Source organism: Octopus sinensis, linkage group LG18 (genome assembly GCF_006345805.1).
Source record: "Octopus sinensis linkage group LG18, ASM634580v1, whole genome shotgun sequence".
NCBI lineage: Eukaryota > Metazoa > Mollusca > Cephalopoda > Octopoda > Octopodidae > Octopus > Octopus sinensis.
Genome location: NC_043014.1, coordinates 50,030,109 through 50,055,108, shown reverse-complemented (window position 1 = coordinate 50,055,108; position 25,000 = coordinate 50,030,109). Strand labels below are relative to the sequence as shown.

The 25,000-nt window shown below is 38.3% G+C and overlaps 1 protein-coding gene across 3 annotated transcripts in view; it reads right to left on the bottom strand.

Moving 5' to 3' along the window:
* The window catches only part of LOC115221760 (fibroblast growth factor receptor 2), a 47,606-nt gene that overhangs the window by 22,323 nt on the left and 283 nt on the right, over positions 1-25,000 (bottom strand). The window contains exons 1-2 of one of the 3 annotated variants that reach the window (XM_029791979.2): positions 13,809-13,957; positions 2,621-2,736 (exon numbers count right to left, since the gene is read on the bottom strand). In XM_029791979.2, the coding sequence (XP_029647839.1) occupies positions 2,621-2,678 (58 nt within the window). In that variant the 5' untranslated portion in view covers positions 2,679-2,736; positions 13,809-13,957. Of the gene's footprint in view, positions 1-146; positions 560-2,620; positions 2,737-13,808; positions 13,958-25,000 lie in introns of those variants that run through there. The other 2 variants (XM_036511049.1, XM_036511050.1) reach the window with 2 other exon arrangements.

Sequence of the window (25,000 nt, the reverse complement as noted above, 5' to 3'; positions counted from 1 at the left end):
GAATAAGTCCTGAGGTTGTTTTGCTCGACTAAAGGCGGTGCTCCAGCGTGGCCACAGTCAAATGACCGAAACAAGTAAAAGAGTCAGAAGAGAGTATGAGACAAAGAAAAAAACAGCTTGGAAAATGAATGAATAAAAGAAATCACATCTATTTGTGATGGATGCGTGACTATAATTTGAGTTCAGGTATGGCCTTTGCTATGAGGGACATTGGGGATGATGATGATTTTGATTTTGCCTGGGTTTGGATATATGTGTCTGTTAATTGCTGAATATAATTCTTTTATTGTTCTGTTACTTCAACTGAAATTGTTGAGGTGCATCATGACACATTTTACTCCACTCAGCTCAGTCTCGGTAATGACTTTCCCATGATGTCAAGCTAAGCTGTAGAAACCTTAGTGATTGCTTCAACGTATCTTTCTATCTAAAGCTTGGTCTTCCCTTACTGCGGTTGTCCCTCCACATGTTGACCTGCAAAAGAATTTTAGGAATGCGGTCATCTTTCATTCTATCTCAGACCCACCTGCACTGACTTCTCAGTGGCAGGCTTTTGATATTGGAGATATCACATTTTGCTAAGATTTTGACATTTGATATCTTTATCTTGCCAATTTATCTTGCAGATATCGCACATGAAAGGCTACACATCTAGACAAATGACTGGAGGAGATTGAAATAGAATGCCCAGTAGAGCTCCTAGAGAAAGTTTGTCTCTTAAGGACTGCAAGGATTATCAGGAAAGTTCTAAGCACTTGAAAGACTGCTGAAAACTTGTGGATACCTATGATTAGAGGTAGTGACCTGCTATCCACGTAATTCCTACCAGGAATAAGACCAAACCTGATCCGAACCAATAATAATAATAATCCTTTCTACTAAAGACACAAGGCCTGAAATTTTGGGGGTGGGGACTAGCTGATTACATTGACCCCAATGTTTCACTGGTACTTAATTTATTGACCCTGAAAGGACGAAAGGTAAAGTCAACCTCAGCGGTATTTGAACTCAGAACATAAGGACAGATGAATTCTGCTAAACATTTTACCTAACATGTTAATGATTCTGCCAGCTCATTGCCTTTATAATAATAATAATAATAATAATAATAATAATAGTAATACTCGGCGAGAAACGGAAGAAAATTTGAAGAAAGAATGAAAAAACATAATAATAATTATAGTAATAGTAATAATAATAATAATAAGAAGAATTTAACAATCTCAGGTTCTGGTCTTGTTTCCCTAGAACATATTGCTAATCATAAATGACATACATAGCAAAACATCCAACTTGCTCTTACCTGAGGGCTCTAAGTGAGACAGGTAGCTGCTCGTATAAAACAAAGGAACAACAACATTAATAATAATAATAATAATAAAGAAACATAACAAGTAACTGCAGAATATGTGGAGATGGACAGGAAACAATAAATCATATTATCTCTGGCTGCCCAGTCCTGGCTAAGAAGGAATATATTCACAGACATGACAGAGTTGGGACCTACATACACTGGAAGCTATGCCAACACTATGGAATAACAACAGAAAAAAGATGGTATAGGCACATGCCAGAAAAGGTAACACCTAAGCTCCACGTGGCTCTGGCAGAAGGTAATGGCAAACTTCTGCTGACTCTTTCGCCACAACTTTCTCTCACTCTTTCCTCCTACATCTAGCAGCTCACCTGTGATGGACCGGCGTCCCATCCAGGTGGGAAACCTATATGCCAAGGAAACCGGGAAACCGGCCCTCATGAGCCAGGCATGGCTTGAGAAGGTCAAGAAGAATGTATGTATGTAAGTGTGTTATGTCAGGTCACTTTCGAGTGCTACTGGTAACATGTAACCCAGTACAACCTGTTGCATGGTTGGGTTATCAGCGACTAAACCGGTAACCCCACCAAGCTTGCTTGGTGAGGAGAGTGTTTATTGGACACCCTGTGGAATGAAAAACAAACCCGTCAAAGGGCGGAGGAACTCTTGAGAGTCAACGGCCATCCAATAAATGTGTAATTTTTTTTTTTCTTCTTAGGGCTTAAGGCTGTATCATGCGCTGGGACATAGAAATAATCGGACTGAATACCCGATCGCGCAGTTAAACCATTGGGAGTGAAGGACTCCTAGCCTTTGTTAGGGCATCCTTCTAGAAGAAGGTAGCTCAGGTAACTGGGATGACTCCGACATAAAACCTGCGGCTCAGTGGTTACCGATGATGTTGACTTGTTCTTCTTTTCGGATTATGGCTGCTGTTGTTTAGTGAGTGGGATTGACTCAGTGCACAGCCTTTCCTCACTTTAAAAACAAATCTTCTTGCACAGGCATTGCACGATAACAACATTGATTAAGCTTCGTGCAATGGCCATACTTGATAACGAGGGGGCAGCCACCGTGTAACTGTAACTAGGTAAACGATTTATTTAAGTACTGTCACATGTCTGTATGTGCTTACATGTGTATGATAGAGACAGAGAATAAAGAGAAAGAAAAGCAGGAAAGACATAGGAAGGAGTCTGTAGATAATAAGAGGGAGGCAGAGAGAGAGGGGGAAGTAGGGAAGGAAGCAATGAAATGAGAACAAAAATGAAAGAGAGAAAGGAGTATAAATGTGGGTTTACTTACTGTTTGCTGTTAAAGGTGAAAAGAGAAAAAGGAAGGGGAGAAACCAGTGTGGGAACATAGTTTTGTCCTCATCCCCTCTTCTTTGGTTATTTTGTTCACCTCACACGCACATACACCTGTTCAAGAGGAAACAAGACCATATATTGTATATATGTATATATATATATATATATATATATATACAGAGCAATAAAGATTCAAGTTAATTTTAAAAAAATTTACTTGAATATGGTACCTAACTTAGATGCCCCAAAAAAACTATACTGATTTAACAATACAGTAATGTGGGGTGATTATAAGCGAGAAAGAAGCAACAAGAATGGATAGGTTTTTAGTACGATCGTTTCATACAAGGACAGGTTTATTAAAAGTTGCAAAGATTACAGCATATAAACGAGTCCCGTACTCATCAGCTAAAATACATGTAAGTTCTCTAGACATCCTAGTGTTGAGGCTATACTCATGAAGTAATGTAGATAATTAAACAGATTTCTAAAGTTCATTAAAGTTCATTAAAGATGATGTACAGTCTTATCACAGAATTTAAAAAAGTTTTTGATAGCATAACAGAGAAGGTGACCTAATCCATATGAATTTCCATAGATATGATGAGGGATTATATACTCACAGAAGACAAATTATCCATTGTTATTAGCATTACAGAGAGGGTGAATTAATCCTTTGTATATATGCAAGATTCCAATGGTGTGTAGATGGAAATTTCCAGAGAAATGGAGATGAATTCATATTCACAGGCGATAAATTTTACAATGGTGAACACAATGAGGTAGGTACCAATCCTTGTTATATGATTAGGTGTTTGCCATATTAATCACATTACGCTATTCACAAGCGCTGTAGCTATTTAACTCTTAAAGGCTGAAGGGCTTACTAGATCGGCCAAGAATAGAGAAGGGAATAGAAGAAAAGAGAGAAAATAATGGGGAGGGAGCAAAAAGGGGGGGGAAAGGGGGACTAAAAGAGAAGAGAAAAGGAAACAGAGAATAAGAAGAAGAAAAAGAAGAGAGAAAAGAGAAAGAAATAGGGAAAGAAGGGAAAAAAGAAAAAGAAAAAAAGAGGGTTCTAGTTATACAGAAGAGCTAGTAGACTGTAAGTCTGGTTTTTTAAAATTCTGTGATAAGACTGTAATCATCTTTAATGAACTTTAGAAATCTGTTTAATTATCTACATTACTTATGAGTATAGCCTCAAACACTAGGATGTCTAGAGAACTTACATGTATTTTAGCTGATGAGTACGGGACTCGTTTAGATGCTGTAATCTTTGCAACTTTTAATAAAACCTGTCCTTGTATGAAACCGATCGTACTAAAAACCTATCCATTCTTGTTGCTTCTTTCTCGCGTATATATAATATATATATATATATAATATATATATATATATGTAAAGTTAATCCAAACATGAAAACATAACAACACGAGGACGTGGAACAAGTATAGTGTTATTGGACACTCAGGAAGGAAAAAAGAAGGAGGATTCAATGTTACGAGCGGAGCTCTTTGTCAGAAACATAGGAAAAGGAAAGATCCAAGGAAGAGAAGACGGAGGAAAAAAATTCGCCAACAGTATATATATACATATATATATATATATATATATATATATATATACATATATATATCACCGTGACCGACCAGGCTATCAGATGTTGCTACTCATCGCTGGTCACAATGCGCTTTGCATTGTTTTAGCCTTCAAATGATGCCACCCCGCTGGCTAAGCGAGCAGGCCAATATATATATATATAGAACAAAAATTTTTATAATTATGACTATAATTATAATTAGGGTTCAACAAAAAATATAAAAGAATAATCTGGGAACATTTTCAGTTTTGTCCTTTGAGGGTTAAATCAAGGCAAGGATCTCCCCCCCCTTTTTTTTTCTGCTTTAAAATATTTTACTTTCTTATTATTTTGTCTGCAGTTGTGGCTGTGTGGTAAGAAGCTTGCTTCCTGGACACATGGTCCTGGCTAGACCTAGATACACTCTGTCTGAATCACCAAGATGGTCACGGCTGGAACGTCTTCGACAGAGGTTGCAGTGGATCAAGTTGGCCTGAGGCTAAGCTACACCACCAGTACCACTACTACTTCTACTACTATTACTCCATTAGAAAGGAGCATCTGAGTGTAACATCAGAATGCATTGGATACAGTTGCCATAAATACTGAGAAAAAGACGTGGTTGGTATGATTGGAACGCCTTTGATCTCAGCTCAAATGAAAGCGATAAAATCGTCCGGCGCTTCAACAAGTTGTCTCCCTTTAACACATAAATTTGTTTATTGTTCGTCGCTGCTTGAAAAACAATTTACAGATTTACCTCCCTTACACTATGATTTATTTGCGATTTCATAGAATTTGTCTTCTTTTTATTTCTAAAACTCCAGCCAGTCATATTCTTGTACATTTGCAGAGTCGTGGATTAGCAGAATCGCTTGACCCTCGGAAGAAAATATCTTATGGTATTTCTTCCGGTTCACTACGCTCTGAGTTGAAATCCTACCGTGGTCAGATTTGGCTTCCATTTTTTCGAAATCATTTAAATGCTGGATTTGGCGTTTTCATCTAAATCCCTTCCTTTAAAAATTGCTGACCCGGCGCCCAAATTTGAAATCGTTATTATTATTATTATTATTATATTATCATTATTATTATTGAGTGAGAGAGTAGTGCATGCCATCATTGTGACACTGGGGTAAAATATACGAAGCCCAGTATACCCATCATGACTACCCGTCTGATAAGGGTACACTAGGCACCTGCATCACAACCATATGTGCGCGACATGGTGATCTCATATCAAGATAGACAGCACATGACCTTGCAGGTGGGACCCAGTAAGAATTTTCTTCAGGTCGAGTAACCTAGCCTAATCAAATGGACCTTGAATAAGGTTTGTTTAAGGATGTTGAACAAAACACCCATGTTTCCAAAGGCGAATTATCCAAACCCCAAAGAATCCCTCTCAACACATGGCTATGATGCTCCCCCACTACTTCTGCTCATGATCAGAGATGCACATATCGTCAGCCACTAAGGGACATGATCCACTGGTTAAGGGCAAACAACTGACAAGCAAATCTGTGGTATTGAGCAGAATATTTGCTGTAGCCCATCTTTTATACAAAGACAAAACAATGTACATGATAACGCTTCCAATCAGTTAAGACCAGAAACCATGAGAGCCACTGTCTGGTACTACATTAGGGCAATCATTATTATTATTATTATTATTAATTTTCAGCCAATGTTTAAAATCTGGGTTTTGAGCCCATTAACAGGTGTGGCCAGATCTACATGAATGCCATAGCAACCGAGGTAGGCAGGGTTGATGGGACGTAGGAGGCTGAACTGGATGTTAGAATTGAAGGTGCTGATGCAGTAAAATGCCAGCTCCAGTCATCAATCTTTAGAGAAAAGATTGGTGGAAAAAAAAAACAGAGGGGAAAAAATAAAAACACACGAACTTCAATTTGGTTTTCATGCCTAACCTCACCTACAACCTATTTCTTTACTACCCACAAGGGGCTAAACACAGAGGAGACATACAAGGACAGACAGACGTCATTCATTTCATTTAACGTCCGCTTTCCATGCTAGCATGGGTTGGACGATTTTGACTGAGGTCTGGCGAACCAGATGGTTGCACCAGTCTCCAATCTTGATTTGGCAGAGTTTCTACAGCTGGAAGCCCTTCCTAATGCCAACCACTCTGAGAGTGTAGTAAAGACGTATTAAGTCGATAATATCGACCCCAGTGCGAAACTGGTACTTAATTTTTCGACCCTGAAAGGAAGAAAGGCAAAGTTGACCACAGCGGAATTTGAACTAAGATCGCAACAGCAAACGAAATACGGCTACGCATTTCACCCGGCGTGCTAACGATTCTGCCAGCTCGCTGCCTCACCTACAACCATGAATGTTGGATAATGTCTGAAAGAGTACAATTTTGAAGAAAACATTCCTACATTCCGAATTCTTCATCATCATTGTTTAATGTCCGTTTTCCATGTTGACATGGATTGGACAGTTTGACTGGAGACTGGCAAGTCAGGAGGCCACACCAGGTTCCAATCTGATTTGGCGATGTTTCTACAGCTGGATGCCCTTCCTAATGCCAACCACTCCAAGATTGTAGTGGGTGCTTTTTATGTGCCACCAGCATGGGAGCCAGTCAGGCAGCACTGGCATCGACCACATTTGGATGGCGCTTTTTACATTCCACCGGCACTGCAGCCAGTTGGAGAAGGGAAATCTGGCATCGACCACATCCAGATGGTGCTTTTTACGTGCCACTGGCACAGGAACCAGTGGGGGCAGGGAGAGAGCTGGCATCGACTACGTTCGGATGGTGCATTTTATGTGCCACCAGCACAGGGAACCAGTCAAGTGACACTGGCAACGACCCACACATGAACAGTGCTTATTGCATGCCACCAGCACAGGAGCCAGTCAGGCAGCACTGGTATCGGCCACTGAAGAATTTGGACGCAGCTTTAATTTTCAGTTTGGTGCTTTTAGTAAATTTATAGATTTCTTCCTGAGAAAAAAAGAAACAAAAAATAACACCAGAGAATGTAATCACTTTTATGCTGGGTTCCAACCGATTCAGTCTGGTCTGACTGCGCCATCATACGGTGTTTTAATCAACAGACAATGGAAGACTTGGTGCCGTCTTTTGCCTTTTTATGGTTAAATTTTGGTTTCTCTAACAAGTTCTTCTGTTCTTTGACAGATTTCATTTTTAGTCCTGCTGGGTGTTCACATGTGTTCCTCACCCAGCGAAACGGTGCCAGAATAGTTTAGTGGTCATCTACCCAAGCACCTGACCATGGGATGGGTTCTAAAGAGTAACATGGTAACAGGAGACAGGTGGAAAAAAATCGGTTATTATGTCATGTTAGCGCCAACTTTGGAAATAGCTCATTTACTTTGTCACACACACCTACACCCACACAGATATTACCATACACACATATTCATATATATATATATAGACACACATGCATATACATACGCATATATATATATATATATACACATATACATACACATCTACAACCACATGCACCATACTTACACACACATCCACACCCACATCCACACTCACATTCACACATACATTCACACCTACAGCCACATATGCCCAGACACACACACACACAGACATACACACACACCTACACCCTCAGATATTACCATACACACATATTCACATATATAGACACACATGCATATACATACACACACACACACGTATATAAACACGCACATACATCCACACCTACAGCCACATGCACCATACTTACACACACATCCACACTCACATTCACACATACATCCACACCTACATCCACATATGCCCACTCACACACACAGACATACACACACACCTACACCCTCAGATATTACCATACACACATATTCACATATATAGACACACATGCATATACATACACACACACACACGTATATACACACGCACATACATCCACACCTACAACCACATGCACCATACATACACACATCGACACCCACATTCACACATACATCCACCCCTACAGCCACATATGCCCCCCCCCACTCTCTCACACACACACACATTATCACTCCTTTATTAATGAGTAACGCAAAACAATTACTTGATACAACATTAAAAATAGCTGCCTGATATCTCTTCCTTCCTTACTTCCTTCCTTCTTTCCTCTCAACCTTCCTTCCTTCCTTTCTTCTTCCCTCCTTTCTGCTTTCTTTCCTTCTTTTATGGAAGATGGAAGAATTTTTCAGAACATGGCTGGAAGTTTCCTTTACCCAACGCTCGAAGACAAAGAAGGAATGTCTGTATGCTTTGTGTGTGCGTGCGTGCATGCATGTGTGTGTGTGTGCGTACACGTGTACCAATATATGTGTGTGTGTAGCTGTACAATATTTTTGTTTCCACTTTTTTTATGTATGAATGTATGTATGTTGTGTGTGTATGTGCATATATATATGCATTATGTGTATACTAGCAGCATGGCCCGGGTATGTAAGAAACTTTGTCGATAAAACCGATTTTTTCCAGTAATGACGTATCCTATTGGAATCAAAAGGGCCATATAGCTCCTTGGAGCAGACATGATGCTCGCTGAGAAGTTCAAAGAAAATTCCTGCCAATTTGTTAAAGATATTGTCGAAAATATGTCATCTTGAATTTGAACGCAATTTCCCAAATGGCATGATTTTATCGATTTTTTCTGATGGTAAGGTATTGCATGGAAAACTAACGTCAGAATTAAGTTCCTTAGGGTAACATTAAGCTTCACCATGAGTTTAGTGAAAATCGATTGCAAGTTGTGAAAACTACAACGGAAAATGTGTTGCATATGATAAGCTTAGATTCTTGACCCCATGTCGAATTTATCGATTTTTTTCAGAACTGGGGGAACTTTTCAAAATTTTCACTGCGTTAGTTTTGAATTATGACATTGGGCTATGTGTGTGTCAAGTTTCATCAGAATCAGTTGAAAGCCGTGGTCAGGGTGAGGGTACAACCTGACAGACACACAGACAGACAAACTGCCTTTTATATATATATATATATATGTGTGTGTGTGTGTGTGTGTAAATGTAAAAAAATACAAACTGGGACAAGAACGTAAAACATTTAGGAGACGATACAAAAAACACGGACGGGACATTCGAAGACTTCAATCTTCAGTCAAGAACCAGATCATCCTCGCAATTTCAGCTGATTAATCTCGAGATTGCTCCGACCTGGCCAGCCCCAAAGGAAAATCTAAGCCAAGCGCATTAGATTCCTTGGAAGAAGGCCTCGAATGTATACAAAACAAGGACAGAAAACCGGACGATGTTACACGAATAAGAATACAAAAATACGTAAAAACAATAATGATAACACGAATAAGAATGCAAAAATACGTAAAAACAATAATGATAATAATAATAATAACAAGAACAGGACGTCACAGACAAAAGTAAGCACATAAATGTGAAACAAGGTGGGGAAAATAGTACTCGAATACCAGAGGTAGAGTAATATGCTTCATTATTATTAAAGCTGCAAAAATACTACATGAAACTGATACCCAAAGTTTCACGTTCTTGTTCATCATCAGATAATTTAGGTTGATAATGATTCTCAATCTAAACTGTCCAACAAATGGGAATGTGAAACTGAGTTTTTTGTAATATTTTTGTGATGTTTTTGCAGCTTTTATAATGATAAAGTATATATATATATATATATGTTCAATGCTCGAAATGAGGAGTATAGGGACAGCCAACAACAAATGAAGGGTCGTTCTTTATGTTACTTGTCCTGTTTTCCATTGTTTCTCTTGTTGTTTGCATATTCAACTTGTTTGTTTTCGTATTTCATGTTGTTTACAGTTTGTGACGTCCTGTACCCATATATGCATATATATGTATATAATTATGGTCACTAAGGAACAGACCCTTACAACAAATTTGATAAAGGCAAAGTTCAACAAAACCCAATCAGACAGCAAATGTAGAACCTTTCGAATGAGTGCAGTATACTAGCACAAAAGGAGTATAAACACAGATGTGTGTTTGTGTGTGTAGGCAAAAGAGTGCATTGGGATGTTAGCCAAGCATGTAGCTTCAAGACAACAGAAAAAAAGTGGTATGAACATGAACCAGAAGCTGTGATAGAAAATGAGAATTACAAGTTCTTGTGGGATTTCCCCATAAAGACTGACCATACTATTGAAGCCAGGAGACTGGATATGATCATAGAGGACAACAAAATAAATGAACTGAATAAGATCATAGATTTTGCAGTTCCCTATAGTAGCAGAGTCAATACTATTGAAATGAAAGAAAAATTGAGATGTATCAGGATCCAGCCAGAGAGCTGAGGAGACTGCAGAACACCTGGACAACAATTATATTACCTGTAGTTATAGGTGCACTAGGTACAACACCCAAAATTCTACTAAAAAAAACTGAAAGAAATTGGAATTGAAACTCACATTGTTGACCTACAGAAAAGTTCCAACCTATCTTCTCCAAGAGTCCTAAGAAAGATTCTTGTGATTTGAGTAGACTTGTTGTCACCAAACCTCATGATAAAATACTAATTAAATTAGCATGGTCCAGCATAACAACAACAACAACAAACAAAGCCAAACATAGTCTTAATTGAGAAAGAAAACGAACTATGCTGGATCATAGACATAGCATGCCCAGCTGGCAACAAGGTATGCGATAAGGAAGAAAGAAAAGACGAGAGATTTGACAGGTTAGCTTGGGAAGTTAAGCAGTTGTGGTCGATGAAACAGGTAGCAGTAATATTAATAAATGACGGAGCCCTGGGAACGTTCAGCAAAAATCTAGAGAAATACGTGGAACAAATAGGAGCTGCAATAAGGGTGGAGCACTTGCAGAAAACAGCACTGCTTGGAACCTCTCGAATACTCTGGAAGGTGCTCGAAAAATAAGAGGTGTTACTTTAGTTCACTGGTAGTGAACAGCTGACACCATAGTACATCTCCAACGTTAGAAGTTTTGCATAGGCAATAATAATAATCCTTTCTACTATAGGCACAAGGCCTGAAATTGGGGGAGGGTGATACTCAATTACATCAACCCTAGTACACAACTGGTACTTAATTTATCGACCCCTAAAGGATGAAAGGTAAAGTCGACTTTGGTGGAATTTGATCTCAGAACATAATGACAGATGAAATACTGCCAAGCATTTCGTCCTGCATGCTAACAGTTCTGCCAGCTCACTGTCTTAACAACAACAACAACAACAACAATAATAATAATAATCATCATCATCATCTACACAATAGTATTATGTTATCACCACAAAAACTCACAAAATATGGAATCAGACTGTTTTCATTGATATACAGTGTTGGATAACTCATGGCAATGTACTCTTTTACTTGTTTCAGTCAGCTGACCGTGGCCATGCTGGAGCATCGCCTTTAATCAAGCAACTCGACCCTGGGACTTATTCTTTTGTAAGCCCAGTACTTATTCTATCGGTCTCTTTTACCGAACCGCTAAGTAACAGGGACATAAACACACCAGCATCAGTTGTCAAGCAATGCTAGGGGGACAAACACAGACACACACACGCATATATATATATATATATATATATATATACACACTTATATACGACGGGCTTCTTTCAGTTTCCGTCTACCAAATCCACTCACAAGGCTTTGGTCAGCCCGAGGCTATAGTAGAAGACACTTGCCCAAGGTGCCACGCAATGGGACTGAACCCGGAACCATGTGGTTGGTAAACAAGCTACTTACCACACAGCCACTCCTGCGCACATATTTATAAATAAACACACATCTCTGTCTGTCTGTCTCTCTCTCTCCACACACACACACACACATGTACAGACACAATCACACCTATAGAATTATGGTTGATGGGATTTGGTAATTTTTCAATGGTGCTGGGCCTCCACCACAGATGAACATTGTAAACAGTACTGTATGTGTATATCTATATCAATATATTTATATATACACATATGTACTATGTATGGATCTGCGTATGTATGTATGTATTTTGTATATGTGTTAAAGTCAATGGAGTTTCTATTCATTCAAGTTACCCGCCAAAGTCATGCATCAATGAATATGTGTGTGTGTATGTCAGAATATATGTATGTATATATATATATATACAAGTCTATATACAAGAATGGATACATATCTAATATATGCATACATGCATGCATATATATACACATATATATGTATATAAATAAATGTGTATATATATATATATACATATGCATATACACACACATATAAGATATATATACAAATACATATATATGTGTGTGTGTGTATATATATATATATATATATATTACGGAGATGTACTCGCATAGCAAGTAATTTGATCTGAGATCGTGTGCTGAAACGAAAACAATTGCAGCGTGGAAGGTGTTTATAAGCCATTTAAGAAACACACAAAAGCCGTTCGATTCACTCCAACATTTAAGTTTAATTGTCAAAATATATTTTTGTCGCTAAAATCCACGACCTGTTCACTGACAAAAATCCGAGATGCAGCACGGACTTTGTCAGTGAACAGGTCGCGGATTTTAGCGACGAAAATATATTTTGACAAATTAAACTTAAATGTTGGAGTGAATCGAACGGCTTTTGTGTGTTTCTTAAATGGCTTATAAACACCTTCCACGCTGCAATTGTATATATATATATATATATATATATATATATACACACACATACACACACACATATATATATATTCTTTTATTGTTTTGCTTGTTTCAGTCATTTGACTGCAGCCATGCTGGAGCACTGCCTTTAGTTGAACAAATCGACTGCAGGACTTATTCCTCATAAGACTAGTACTTTTTCTATCGGTCTCTTTTGCCGAACCACTAAGTTACAGGGACATATAGACACCAGCATCAGTTGTCAAGCGATGTTGGGGAAACAAAGGCAGATATACAAATATATATATATTATATATATATATATATTTAAGTATATATATATATATACAATGGGCTTCTTTCAGTTTCCATTTACCAAAACCACTCACAAGTTTTTGGTCAGCCAAGGCTGTAGAAGAAGGCAGTTCTCCAAGGTGCCATGTAGTGGGACTGAACCTAGAAACAAGTGGTTGGAAAGCAAGCTTCTTACCACTCCTGCACCTATATATATATATATATATATATATATTATATATATACATATATATATATATACATACATACATAAATATATATACATATATATATATTATATATATATATATACACACACACACACACACATATATATATACATACACATATATACATACATGCATACATAAATATCATATATACCTATATATATATATATATACCCTCCTTATGAAATATACATATTTATACACACATATATACATATATATACACACACATATACATACATAAATATTATATATATATATATATACACATACATATATATATATTTATACATACATATATATATATCTATGTCTGTATTAATATCCATCTACCTGTCTATGTCTCTGTCTATCAATCAACACATTCACTGTATTGATCTCTCCTCCACCCCCACTCCCCACCCTTCAATCAATATGTAGGTGTTAGAATAAAAGACACACTTACCTCCAGCCACGATGTTCTTAGAGGTTCCCGTTTACCAATTCTTCAGTTTCCAAAGCCTTCTTTGTCTGCATCGTCACTTTGATGCTGTCTGTTTGTGCCGGATGTGTGTGTGTGTGTGTTCCTCGTATGTATGGGTATGTGTGTTTATGTGTATGTGTATAAGTATGTATGGATGTGTATAAATGTATACTTGTGGCTATATGTGTGTATATGTATGGATAAATATATATGTGAGCTTGTGGATATATGTGTGTATGTGTATAAGTATGTATGGATGTATATATATATATATATATATATATATATGAGCTTGTGGATATATGTGTGTGTGTATGTATGTGTGCATGCGTGTGTATGTGTATAAGTATGTATGGATGTGTATATATATGTGAGCTTGTGGATGTGTGTGTGTATGTATGTGTGTGTATATTTACATATGTGTGTGTATGTATTGTAGAAACTCCATCTTTATGTGAGTTTGTCTACACATTCGTTTTTGCTTGTGTGGAATAATGTACACCTATCTCAATAGCAATCTGTGTGAGTGTATATATATATATATATATATATATATATGTCTGTGTATATGCATGTGGGTGCTTTGAGCAATTGTGACCACACATGTATGTATGAGTGTGTATAAGTGTATATGCACTTAGATTTGTATGTGACTATGTCTAATTATGTGTTTCTGTATGTGTGTTTATATATGCGTACGTCTGTGTGTGTGTGTGAGTAGTGTATGTGTGAAGTGAGTCAGGGAAGTCGGGTAACTCTCCTTATCAATTCACAGTACAGGGTGAGAGATGGGGGTGATCGACATATATGAAAACACACACACACACAACAAATACATACATAGACACAAACACATAAGCACACACATGTCAGTATATGGTTATATGACACAGAGATACCTATGCATACACACAAACACATAGAGATATATATATGTAGACACAAACACACACACAGACACACATGCACATAAAATTATATATATATATATATATATATATATATATACATGCACACACATAAACTCACACATACATATATAGAATGCCAAACAATGGGGTGCATACATACAACCTGTCATACATATACATACACACAACACAATACCCAACTATTCCTGTACACTCGTAAACACGCAATACAATAAGACCCAGTTATTACACACAGGAACTCTCTACACACAGTAAGTACAACTGTTACATACACATACTCAAATCTAATACATATACACACACACACACACACTATGCCCAACTATTAAAGTACACACTCTTAAACCGTCATATATGTGTGTGTGCATGCGTATGTATGTATATACATACATATACATACAAACATATGTATGTATGTGTGAGTGTATATATATATATATATATATATATATACACTATCCTCTGTCTTCTCTCAGCCTTTGATAAACTAAAAATAAAAAACTTTGATAAAATAAAAACTGACCCCCCACCCATAATTAAAACTAAATCACAGAAAAAGCAATGAAAAGCAGTGTCTTCTTGAAAAAAATTTCAGTTACAACCTATGATGTTGTTGGTAAAACATGTTCTTTGTCTATCTTGTTATCCTCTTGGAGATTTTGGGTAAAATTATACTAATGTGTCCATCTGTTCTAATTTAATTAAATTCTATGTCTTTGTGCAGCTGAAGATTGCTCTACATTTTGAACTGATATAAAGGAAATGTTTGCATTGTTCAATTAAATGGAGTTGCATGACACGATCGTACCGCATTACCTCTGGATATCCTTGTTGCTTATTTTGATATGTGACCACGTGTGTATCGTTGGCGATTTTTTTTTCCTATGTTTCTGACAAAGAGCTCCGCTTGAAACATTAAATCCTCCTTCTTTCTTTCCTTTCCTGAGTGTCCAATAACACTATACTTGTTCCACGTCCTCGCGTTGTTGTGTTTTCTCTTTGTGTTTTCATGTTTGGATTAACTATGTGTATATGTATATATATATATATGTATGTATGTATATACATGCATATGCAAATTTTCATCAAGGGTAAGTTACTTGAGGTTGTTGACTCTTTCATCTACCTCGGAAGCTCTGTACAAAATGATGGAAATCTGGACACAGAAATACACCTGCGAATTCAAAGGGCTGCAGAAGCATTTGGTGGTTTGGAGTGAAGCGTTTGGCGCCAACGACATATGAATAACAACACAGAATTGGATCTTTACAAATCGTCTGTCTTACCATTCCTGTTGTATTCTTCTGAAACATGGACGTGTTATGAAAACCATTTCAAACTATTAGAACCATACCACCAAGGAGGCTTTTGCCATATTAAATGGGGCTTTTTTACTCCAGTCACAGACGTCTTTGCATCTGCAGGCATCACTTCAATTAAATCAATGACTTTGAAAAATCGAATGAGATGGTCTGGTCATATTGTTCGAATGGTGGATGAACGCACACCCAAACAGCTGTTTTATGGTGAGCTTGTAGAATGGAAATGCAATTGGTGTAAACCTAAAAAGAGGTTTAAGGATGCCATAAGGACTACCATAAAGTCACTTGGAATGGATCCAAAGGGCATAGAAACCCTTGCTTCGGATTGAGTTGGATAGCAAACAAAAGTGTGGAGTGGAGTGAAAGCTTTTGAAGAGACACATGCAAGACTCAGGAGACAGAAGGTGAATCTCAGTGAGCGTTTTGTGTTCACAGTTTGTGACAGAACATGATTTTCTTTTGCTGGACTCAAATCTCATTTGTAGACCCATGAAAAACGAACCTCCACCATCTATTTTCTTTATATATATGTGAACAGCTTTCAACGCTGTGTATGCCATAAGGTCTGCAAATACACTCTTTTACTTGTTTCAGTCATTTGACTGCGGCCATGCTGGAGCACCGCCTTTAGTCGAGCAAATCGACCCCGGGACTTATTCTTTGTAAGCCCAGTACTTATTCTATCGGTCTCTTTTGCCGAACCGCTAAGTGACGGGGACGTAAACACACCAGCATCGGTTGTCAAGCAATGCTAGGGGGACAAACACAAACACACACACACATATATATATATACACACACATATATATATAAACACATATATACGACAGGCTTCTTTCAGTTTCCGTCTACCAAATCCACTCACAAGGCATTGGTCGGCCCGGGGCTATAGCAGAAGATACTTGCCCAAGATGCCACGCAGTGGGACTGAACCCGGAACCATGTGGTTGTTAAGCAAGCTACTTACCACACAGCCACTCCTGTGGCCTCAAGAGACATTTTAAAATACACAAAGATCAGAATTTAACTACAGCTCTTGGTGGTCCAAATCAAATATGCAATCTATGTGGCTATCTTTTCAATACATTGGTCTGGTTTAAAAAGCCACATCAGGTGCCATGATGATTCTAATGTGTAAGTAGAAGAGGTGGTCAGACTCTACATAAGGAGTAGACAACCATCATATATATATATATATATATATATATATATATATATACACACACACATGTATTTATGTATGTACATGCATATACATACATGCTTGCATAAATTGCTTGACTATTTCACACGTACACAATTTGCAGATACAGATACACAGATGCATTGTGAGGGTCAGGGATTGGAAGCATGGTTAGAGCACTGCAGTGCGTGGTGTGGCACTTTACATCCTGAGTTCAAATCCTGCCGTGGCCAATTTTGCCTTTTACCCTACGGGGTCAATAAAATAAAATACCAGTCATGTATTCTGTTACCTAAGCTTCTCCCCTAAAATTTCAAATCTTGTTCCAGTATTAGGAACAATTCGGTCATTGTTGCTGCTGCTGCTGCTACTACTACTACTACTACTACTACTACTACTACTGCTGCTGTTGTTGTTATTGTTATCTTGGTCTCAGTTTATATTCCCTTAAACTTTACATTTCTTATCTCTCTCACATTAACACACACAAACATATATACATATGCACAGACACATACGTACAGACATACAAACATATATACATACATATTCACATGCAGACATCCATATGTGTACTTACATAAATACATTCATCACATAAACATACAACACACACACACATGCACGCAAAACCTGTTTTATTTAACTGTCTACTCCAACTTCCGGTTCTGTCACTATACGCATATATATATGTACACACACATACATGTATGTATGTGCATGTGTATATGTAAGGCACAGGAGTGACTGTGTGGTAAGTAGCTTGCTTACCAACCACTCAGTTCTGAGTTCAGTTTGAGTGTGTGGTACCTTTGGCAAGTGTCTTCTACTATAGCCTTGGGCCGATCAAAGCCTTGTGAGTGGATTTGGTAGATGGAAACTGTAAGAAGCCCATCATATATACATACATACATATATATATATATGCATTTGTTTGTCTGTGTTTGTCCCCCCAACATCAGTTGACAAACTATGCTGGTGTGTTTGTGTCCCCATAACTTAGCGGTTTGGCAAATGAGGCCAATAGAATAAGTACTAGGCTTACAAAGAACAATTCCTGGGGTCGTTTGTTCAACTAAAGGCAGTGCTCCAGCATGGCCACAGTCAAATGACTGAAACGAATAAAAGAATAAAACAACAAAAGTATATATACATATATATATATATAGCCGCATGCATAAACACCCACATATAAACAAGTCCTGCAATGGTTAAAGTCTACTCTTCCGATGTCCCATTCTGTTGAACCTCTGATGGAATCTGTACACGGTTGCTTAACCTCCTAGAAATAGCAGCTATAATTTCATCAGACCTCATTCCGTCCCCACCACCATAGAGAAAAGACAAGTATGATCCTTGCACAGTGGAAACAGATGGGATGGTCATAGCTGGATTCTATGCCTCTACCTCAGGCCTGAACAACGACTTCCTGTTCTCACTTCCTATATGTGCACACACAAACACATATACATACACGCACAAATAAGCACTATAATATCTACCGACTCTCCCACCTCCCACCCTCTGAACTTGTTACACACACACACACACACACACGAATATATACACACACTCCCCCTTATATTTTTACACTCATTCTCACTACAGATTTTCCTATTTTAGATGTTTGATAAACGGACTTTGGCATTGTCTGCTACTGCTGCTACTACTACTACTGTTACTAATACTACTAACAACAACAACAATGCTTCCATTACAACTGCCAAACACTGTTTCTTTGTTATTTTGTGCACTAAGATTTCTGGCCTCACTACATAGGAATATATATATATATATGATTTTATATATATATATATATATACATGTTTATATATATATATGTTTATATATATATATATATATATATATATGTTTATATATATGTGTGTGTGTGTGTGTTTATATATATATACACACACACACATATCCAAGGTGAGGGGCTGAAAATTCCTGGCTTTAAGGGTATTGTGAAAGGCCTGGCTGGAGTTCCAACCTTCCAAGTTCTTTTACAGGGCTTAAGAAATTGAAAGGCTGCTACAATAAGTGTGTCAGTTTGAGAGGGGAATATGTTGAATAAAATCATAACTAACTGATCCTCCCCTATTTTCTTTTACCCAAAGCCAGGAACTTTTCACCAGTCCCTCTTGTGTATGTATGTATGTATGTATGTATGTATGTATTCAAAGTTAAAAGAATGGACAATGGTAGCTCAACTGCCACATGTTTCAGTAGTAAGGTCATTGTCCTTTCTCTTGATTCCTGTGTAGACTTGCAGCATGCTATGGGTAACATGCTTGTTCTTGGATTTGAGTTGTGAAGTACCTGTTGTCTTTACAAAACTGTTCCAGATTTTGTGACAGAATAATGGAATATTATTAATTGATTATTATTAATTGTGTCCAATTAGGACACAAAACTCCACCTGTGAAGACCTGTTGAGGCAAGTGGAAATCAGAACCAAAATTGAAGTTGATCAACATCAATGGAAATTGCAGTTGTGATACCAGTGCCGGTGGCACGTAAGCGAACCATCCGATCATGGCCGTTGCCAGCACCGCCCCGACTGGCCTCCATGCCGGTGGCATGTAAAAAGCACCATCTGATCGTGGCCGTTGCCAGCCTCGCCTGACCCCCGTGCAAGTGGCACGTAAAAAGCACCATCCGACCGTGGCCGTTTGCCAGCCCCGTCTGGCACCTGTGCCGGTGGCTCGTAAAAAGCACTCACTACACTCATGGAGTGGTTGGCGTTAGGAAGGGCATCCAGCTGTAGAAACATTGCCAGATCAGACTGGGCCTGATGCAGCCTTCCGGCTTCCCAGACCCCAGTTGAACCGTCAAACCCATGCTAGCATGGAAAGCGGATGCTAAATGATGATGATAATTATTTCGTTTTGGGATTTGGTTTGCAAGATTCTTTATATGATTTCGTGTGTTGAAGCATATTCTGTTGTGTCTGGGGAGAGTCATTCTCTTTTTCTGCCTTATAATCTAATACACTCACTGGTAAAATTGAAAAGGTTGCAAGACGCAATGAAAATTTTAGGAAAATAAAAATAAGAAGTAAGTGGAAATTTTACCGGTGAGTGTGTTAAATCATAAGGCACAAAAAGAAAATGACTCTCCCCAGACACAACAGAATTTATTGATTAATTAACTAATTAATCTACTAATGTTCTCTCAGAATATTCTGCTTGCTAATCATGTGCTAGAAGCTACTGAACTAATTAATAACCATAATTGATGTGATCCTAACCAACTGTTATACATATATATTAATTTGTATATCCATGTTAACTTTAACTTGGACGCCATAAACTGCTATAATTTTCCTGTAAAATCATTTCATGACTATGACAAATGCTAAAAAGCACAGATTATATACTGACTGATGAATTTGTCACTACTGGTATTAGAACTGTTTTATCTTGTGATTTCAGCATATTTTTTTCATCTTCAGCAGCAGATACCTAAAACAAGGAATGCTAGACTGAAATCTTGTCAAACCGGTGTAGTTTAACACTGACTAAGCAGTCAGTGATGTTGCAAAAAGAGATACATGTCTATCTTCAGTTGTAATTGTCATGATTCTGCATTGCATTTAACAGAGAGGAGACATGTAAAAAAAATGTCATCTCTGCTCTGCAACTCATTTACAAGTTATGATCATACTCATATATATATGGCTTGATTCTGTATCCTGTGAGTATGGGGGAGGTGTGTGTGTGCACACTATCTGCCCATGTTGAGCATTCCTCCACATCTTATCTTATTTCTTTATTGCCCACAAGGGGCTAAACATAGAAGGGACAAATAAGGACAGACAAAGGGATTAAGTCGATTACATTGACCCCAGTGCGTAACTGGTACTTAATTTATCGACCTCGGCGGAATTTGAACTCAGAACGTAGCGTTAAACGGAATATCGATAAGCATTTCGCCCGGCATGCTAACGTTTCTGCCAGCTCGCTCACCTCCACATCTTATCTTCTTAACTGCAACCCTTCTTCTAACTGTGGCACTATTTGGTTACTCTTTTACTTGTTTCAGTCATTTGACTGTGGCCATGCTGGAGCACTGCCTTTAGTCGAGCAAATCAACCCCCAGGACTTATTCTTTGTAAGCCAAGTACTCATTCTATCGGTCTCTAGAACATCGTGGCTGGAGGTAAGTGTGTCTTTTACTCTAACACTAACATATTAACTGACAGGGGTGGAAACACACCCGCATCAATTGTCAAGCAATATCGGGGGGGGGGGAGGGACACACAAACACATACATACATATATATATATATATATATATATGTAAAAATTTATAAATATAAATTAATAATTTGAAATTTTTAAATAATTTAAATTTTGAATTTTTTTATATATTTTGTATATTATATTAATTAATTTTATTTCTATGTTTTGGTTTATATTTTTCACTGTTTGATTTGCCTAATAGTGGTTTTATCTCTAATTTAATTTATATATATATTACATATATACGGCAGGCTTCTTTCAGTTTCTATCTACCAAATCCACTCACAAGGCTTTGGTCGGCCCGAGGCTATAGTAGAAGACACTTGCCCAAGGTACCATACAGTGGGACTGAATTCGGAACCATGTGGTTTGTAAGCAAGCTACTTACCATACAACCACTCCTATGCCTATGTTTGCTGTAATAATTTCAGACTAGCATCTGTACTGACCAAATCCTTGTGTATGAATATTCCAGATGGAAACTGAAAGAATCCCATCATGTGTGTGTGTGTTTATAATTGGTTTTGGTATGTTGACATTTCTGTAACTTAGCAGTGTGGTAAAAGAGACTAACAGATTAAGTATGAGGCTAAAGAAAAAAAAACAAAAAAAGTGGGCTTACGTATGAAAGAAGTGTATATAATTCTATAGCCGTTGTTTATTTTGTGATAGACAAAACATGAAAGTATTCCTTACACCATTTTGTGTTCGTTGCGTAGAATCTGATGCGTGTTTGAGGGAGGCAAACACGGTTTGGTTCCTTCTGCCTTTTGGTCGACTGCACACATCAGCGGAGTAAGAATACACACCCAAGTATCCCTTTCTTCCGTGCCCCTTATCTCCTTCTCTCACTTCCCCTACCAGTCATTTCACTCCAAAGCATTGGGAGTATTTATTTACTTGGGACCAACTTTTCTTGTTTTTATAAAAGAGAATTGTGTGTGCATGCACGTGTGTGTGTGTGTGTCTATCTGTGTGACTGTGTGTAAGCTCGTTTGTGTATGTGTCTGTATGGGTGTATGGATGGATGTATGTATGAGCATGTATGCTCGTATGTATGTAGGTATGTCATCATCATCATCATCGTTTGCATCGAGTGTGTAGTACCTTTGGCAAGTGTCTTCTACTATAGCCTCAGGCCGATCAAAGCCTTGTGAGTGAATTTGGTAGATGGAAACTGTAAGAAGCCCATCGTATATACATACATACATAAAAACATGTGTGTATTTGTGTCTGTGTTTGTCCCAACTGGGTTGGACAGTTTGACTGACGTCTGAAAAACCAGTGGCTGCACCAGGCTCCAGTCTGATCTAACAATGTTTCTACAGCTGGATGCCCTTCCTAAAGCCAACCACTCTGAGAGTGTAGTGGGGACCTGGCATCAATCACGTTTGGAAAGTGCTTTTTATGTGTCACCGGCACAAGGGCCAGTCAGGACGAGGCTCGTCTTCTTGGCTGTAGTTTCTGGCTCGGAATTTCTGGATCCACCATTGACACTGGTTTATGCTTATCATCCGATCCCCATATACTGCATTAATATTCCTCACACTTTCCATTGCAGTGTTGCCTTTATTGAACTCAAAGCAAAATATGCTGAATGTGCTCTTTGGTCACTTCCATTATAGCTTTGAAAAAATAACTGTAAAAATCGAATTGCACTCTTCAAAACTTGCACTAAGAATAAGCACAAGGTAAAATTACTCCCTGCTTTTATAGCAAGTTGATGCAGGTAGTTTATCCCATCCCCCTCTGACTTTTAGTTCATGCAATTAAAAAAATTGCATCGTTTATGGGATGGTCCAATATATATCATCGTCATCATCATCATTTATTGTCCATTGTCCATGCTGGCATGGGTTGGATGGTTTGACCTGGGCTGGCAAACTGGAAAGCTGCACCAGGCTCCAATCTAATTTGGCATGGTTTTTACAGTTGGATGCCCTTCCTAAAGCTAACCACTCCAAGAGTGTAATGGGTGCTTCTATATCCTACCGGCAAAGGTGCCATTTGTGTGACACTGGTGTCTTCCACAACTTCGATTTCACTTGGCTTGATGGGTCTTCTTCTCAAGCATGACATAATGCCAAAGGTCTCAGTCATAGCCTCCATGAGGACCAACACATGAAAGGAGCTTTTCATGTGCCACCGGCTTCAGCTACTTTGCTTCTGTGAGGCCCAATGCTCAAAAGGTGCTTTTTAGGTGCCACCAGCATGGGTGCCAGTTATGTGACACCAGTATTAGCCACAACTATGATTTCACTTGGCTTCATGGGTCTTCTCAACCACAGCGTATTACCAAAGATGTCGGTCACTAGTCACTGCCTCCTTGAGGCCCAAAGTTTGAAGATCATGCTTGACCATTTTGTCCTATGGCTTCCTGGGTCTACCTGTACTACAGGTTCCCTCCACTCTTAAAGATTGGCACTTCTTTACACAGCGTCCTCATCCATATGCATTACATGACCATACCAGCAAAGTCATCTCTCTTGCACACCACATCTGATGCCTCTTATGCCTAACTTTTCTCTCAAGATGCTTACACTGTTGAACATGCACACTGACATTGTACATCCAGTGAAACATACTGGCTTCGTTTCTTTCAAGCCTACTCATGTCCTCAGCTGTCACAGCCTATGTTTCACTGCCATGTTGCATAGCCATTTGCACACAGGCATCATACAATCTGCCTTTCACTCTGAGGGAGAGGCCCTTTGTAGATGAACCACCTGATTTACAATGCGGGTGACAAGACCATAACCCACACCGCCTAATATTTTAAGCATCTCAGCAGTGATTCCTGATGGGCCAGGTTCTTTCTCAGTCTTCATATCCTTAATTGCTTTATCTACCAGAGTACTGTTGATTTGGGTAACTGGTCCCTCAATTGGGTTAAGCTTTGACAGACTCTCCTCGTCCCATTCATTCTCCACATTCAGCAGTCTTTCATAATGGCATCTCCAAGCCTCTTTTTTTGCAGAATCATTAAATGCAAGTGGGCCATCATCCATACAGATTCATTTCTCTCCTATGAAATCATGGTTTGCTCTCACACACTGTCTTGCAATTCGAAATACTTCAGTTCTTTGGTTCATACGTCACTGAGCATCAGCTAACTTCTTTTCTGCTGCTCCCTTGGCTTATATATACCTGTCTCCTAGCTTCCTTTTTGGCCATCTGATACATTCTCCTGCTACACCGCCTCTTCCAGGCCTTCCAAGCCTGTTTCTTTGCTCTCTCTCTGTATATATTATATATATATATATATATATATAAATATCTTATAAGCAAGGGCTAAAGAAAGTTTTCTAAAGCCAATATACTGAAATCCACGTTTAATCTACTTGCTACAGAAAGTTGAACTGAAATGCGGGCAACTATACCTTTGGAACATCTAAATTTCGTATATATATACACACACACACACATACACACACACACACACACATACACACATATATATGCAGTGGTGGCTGTGTGGTAAGAGGCTTGC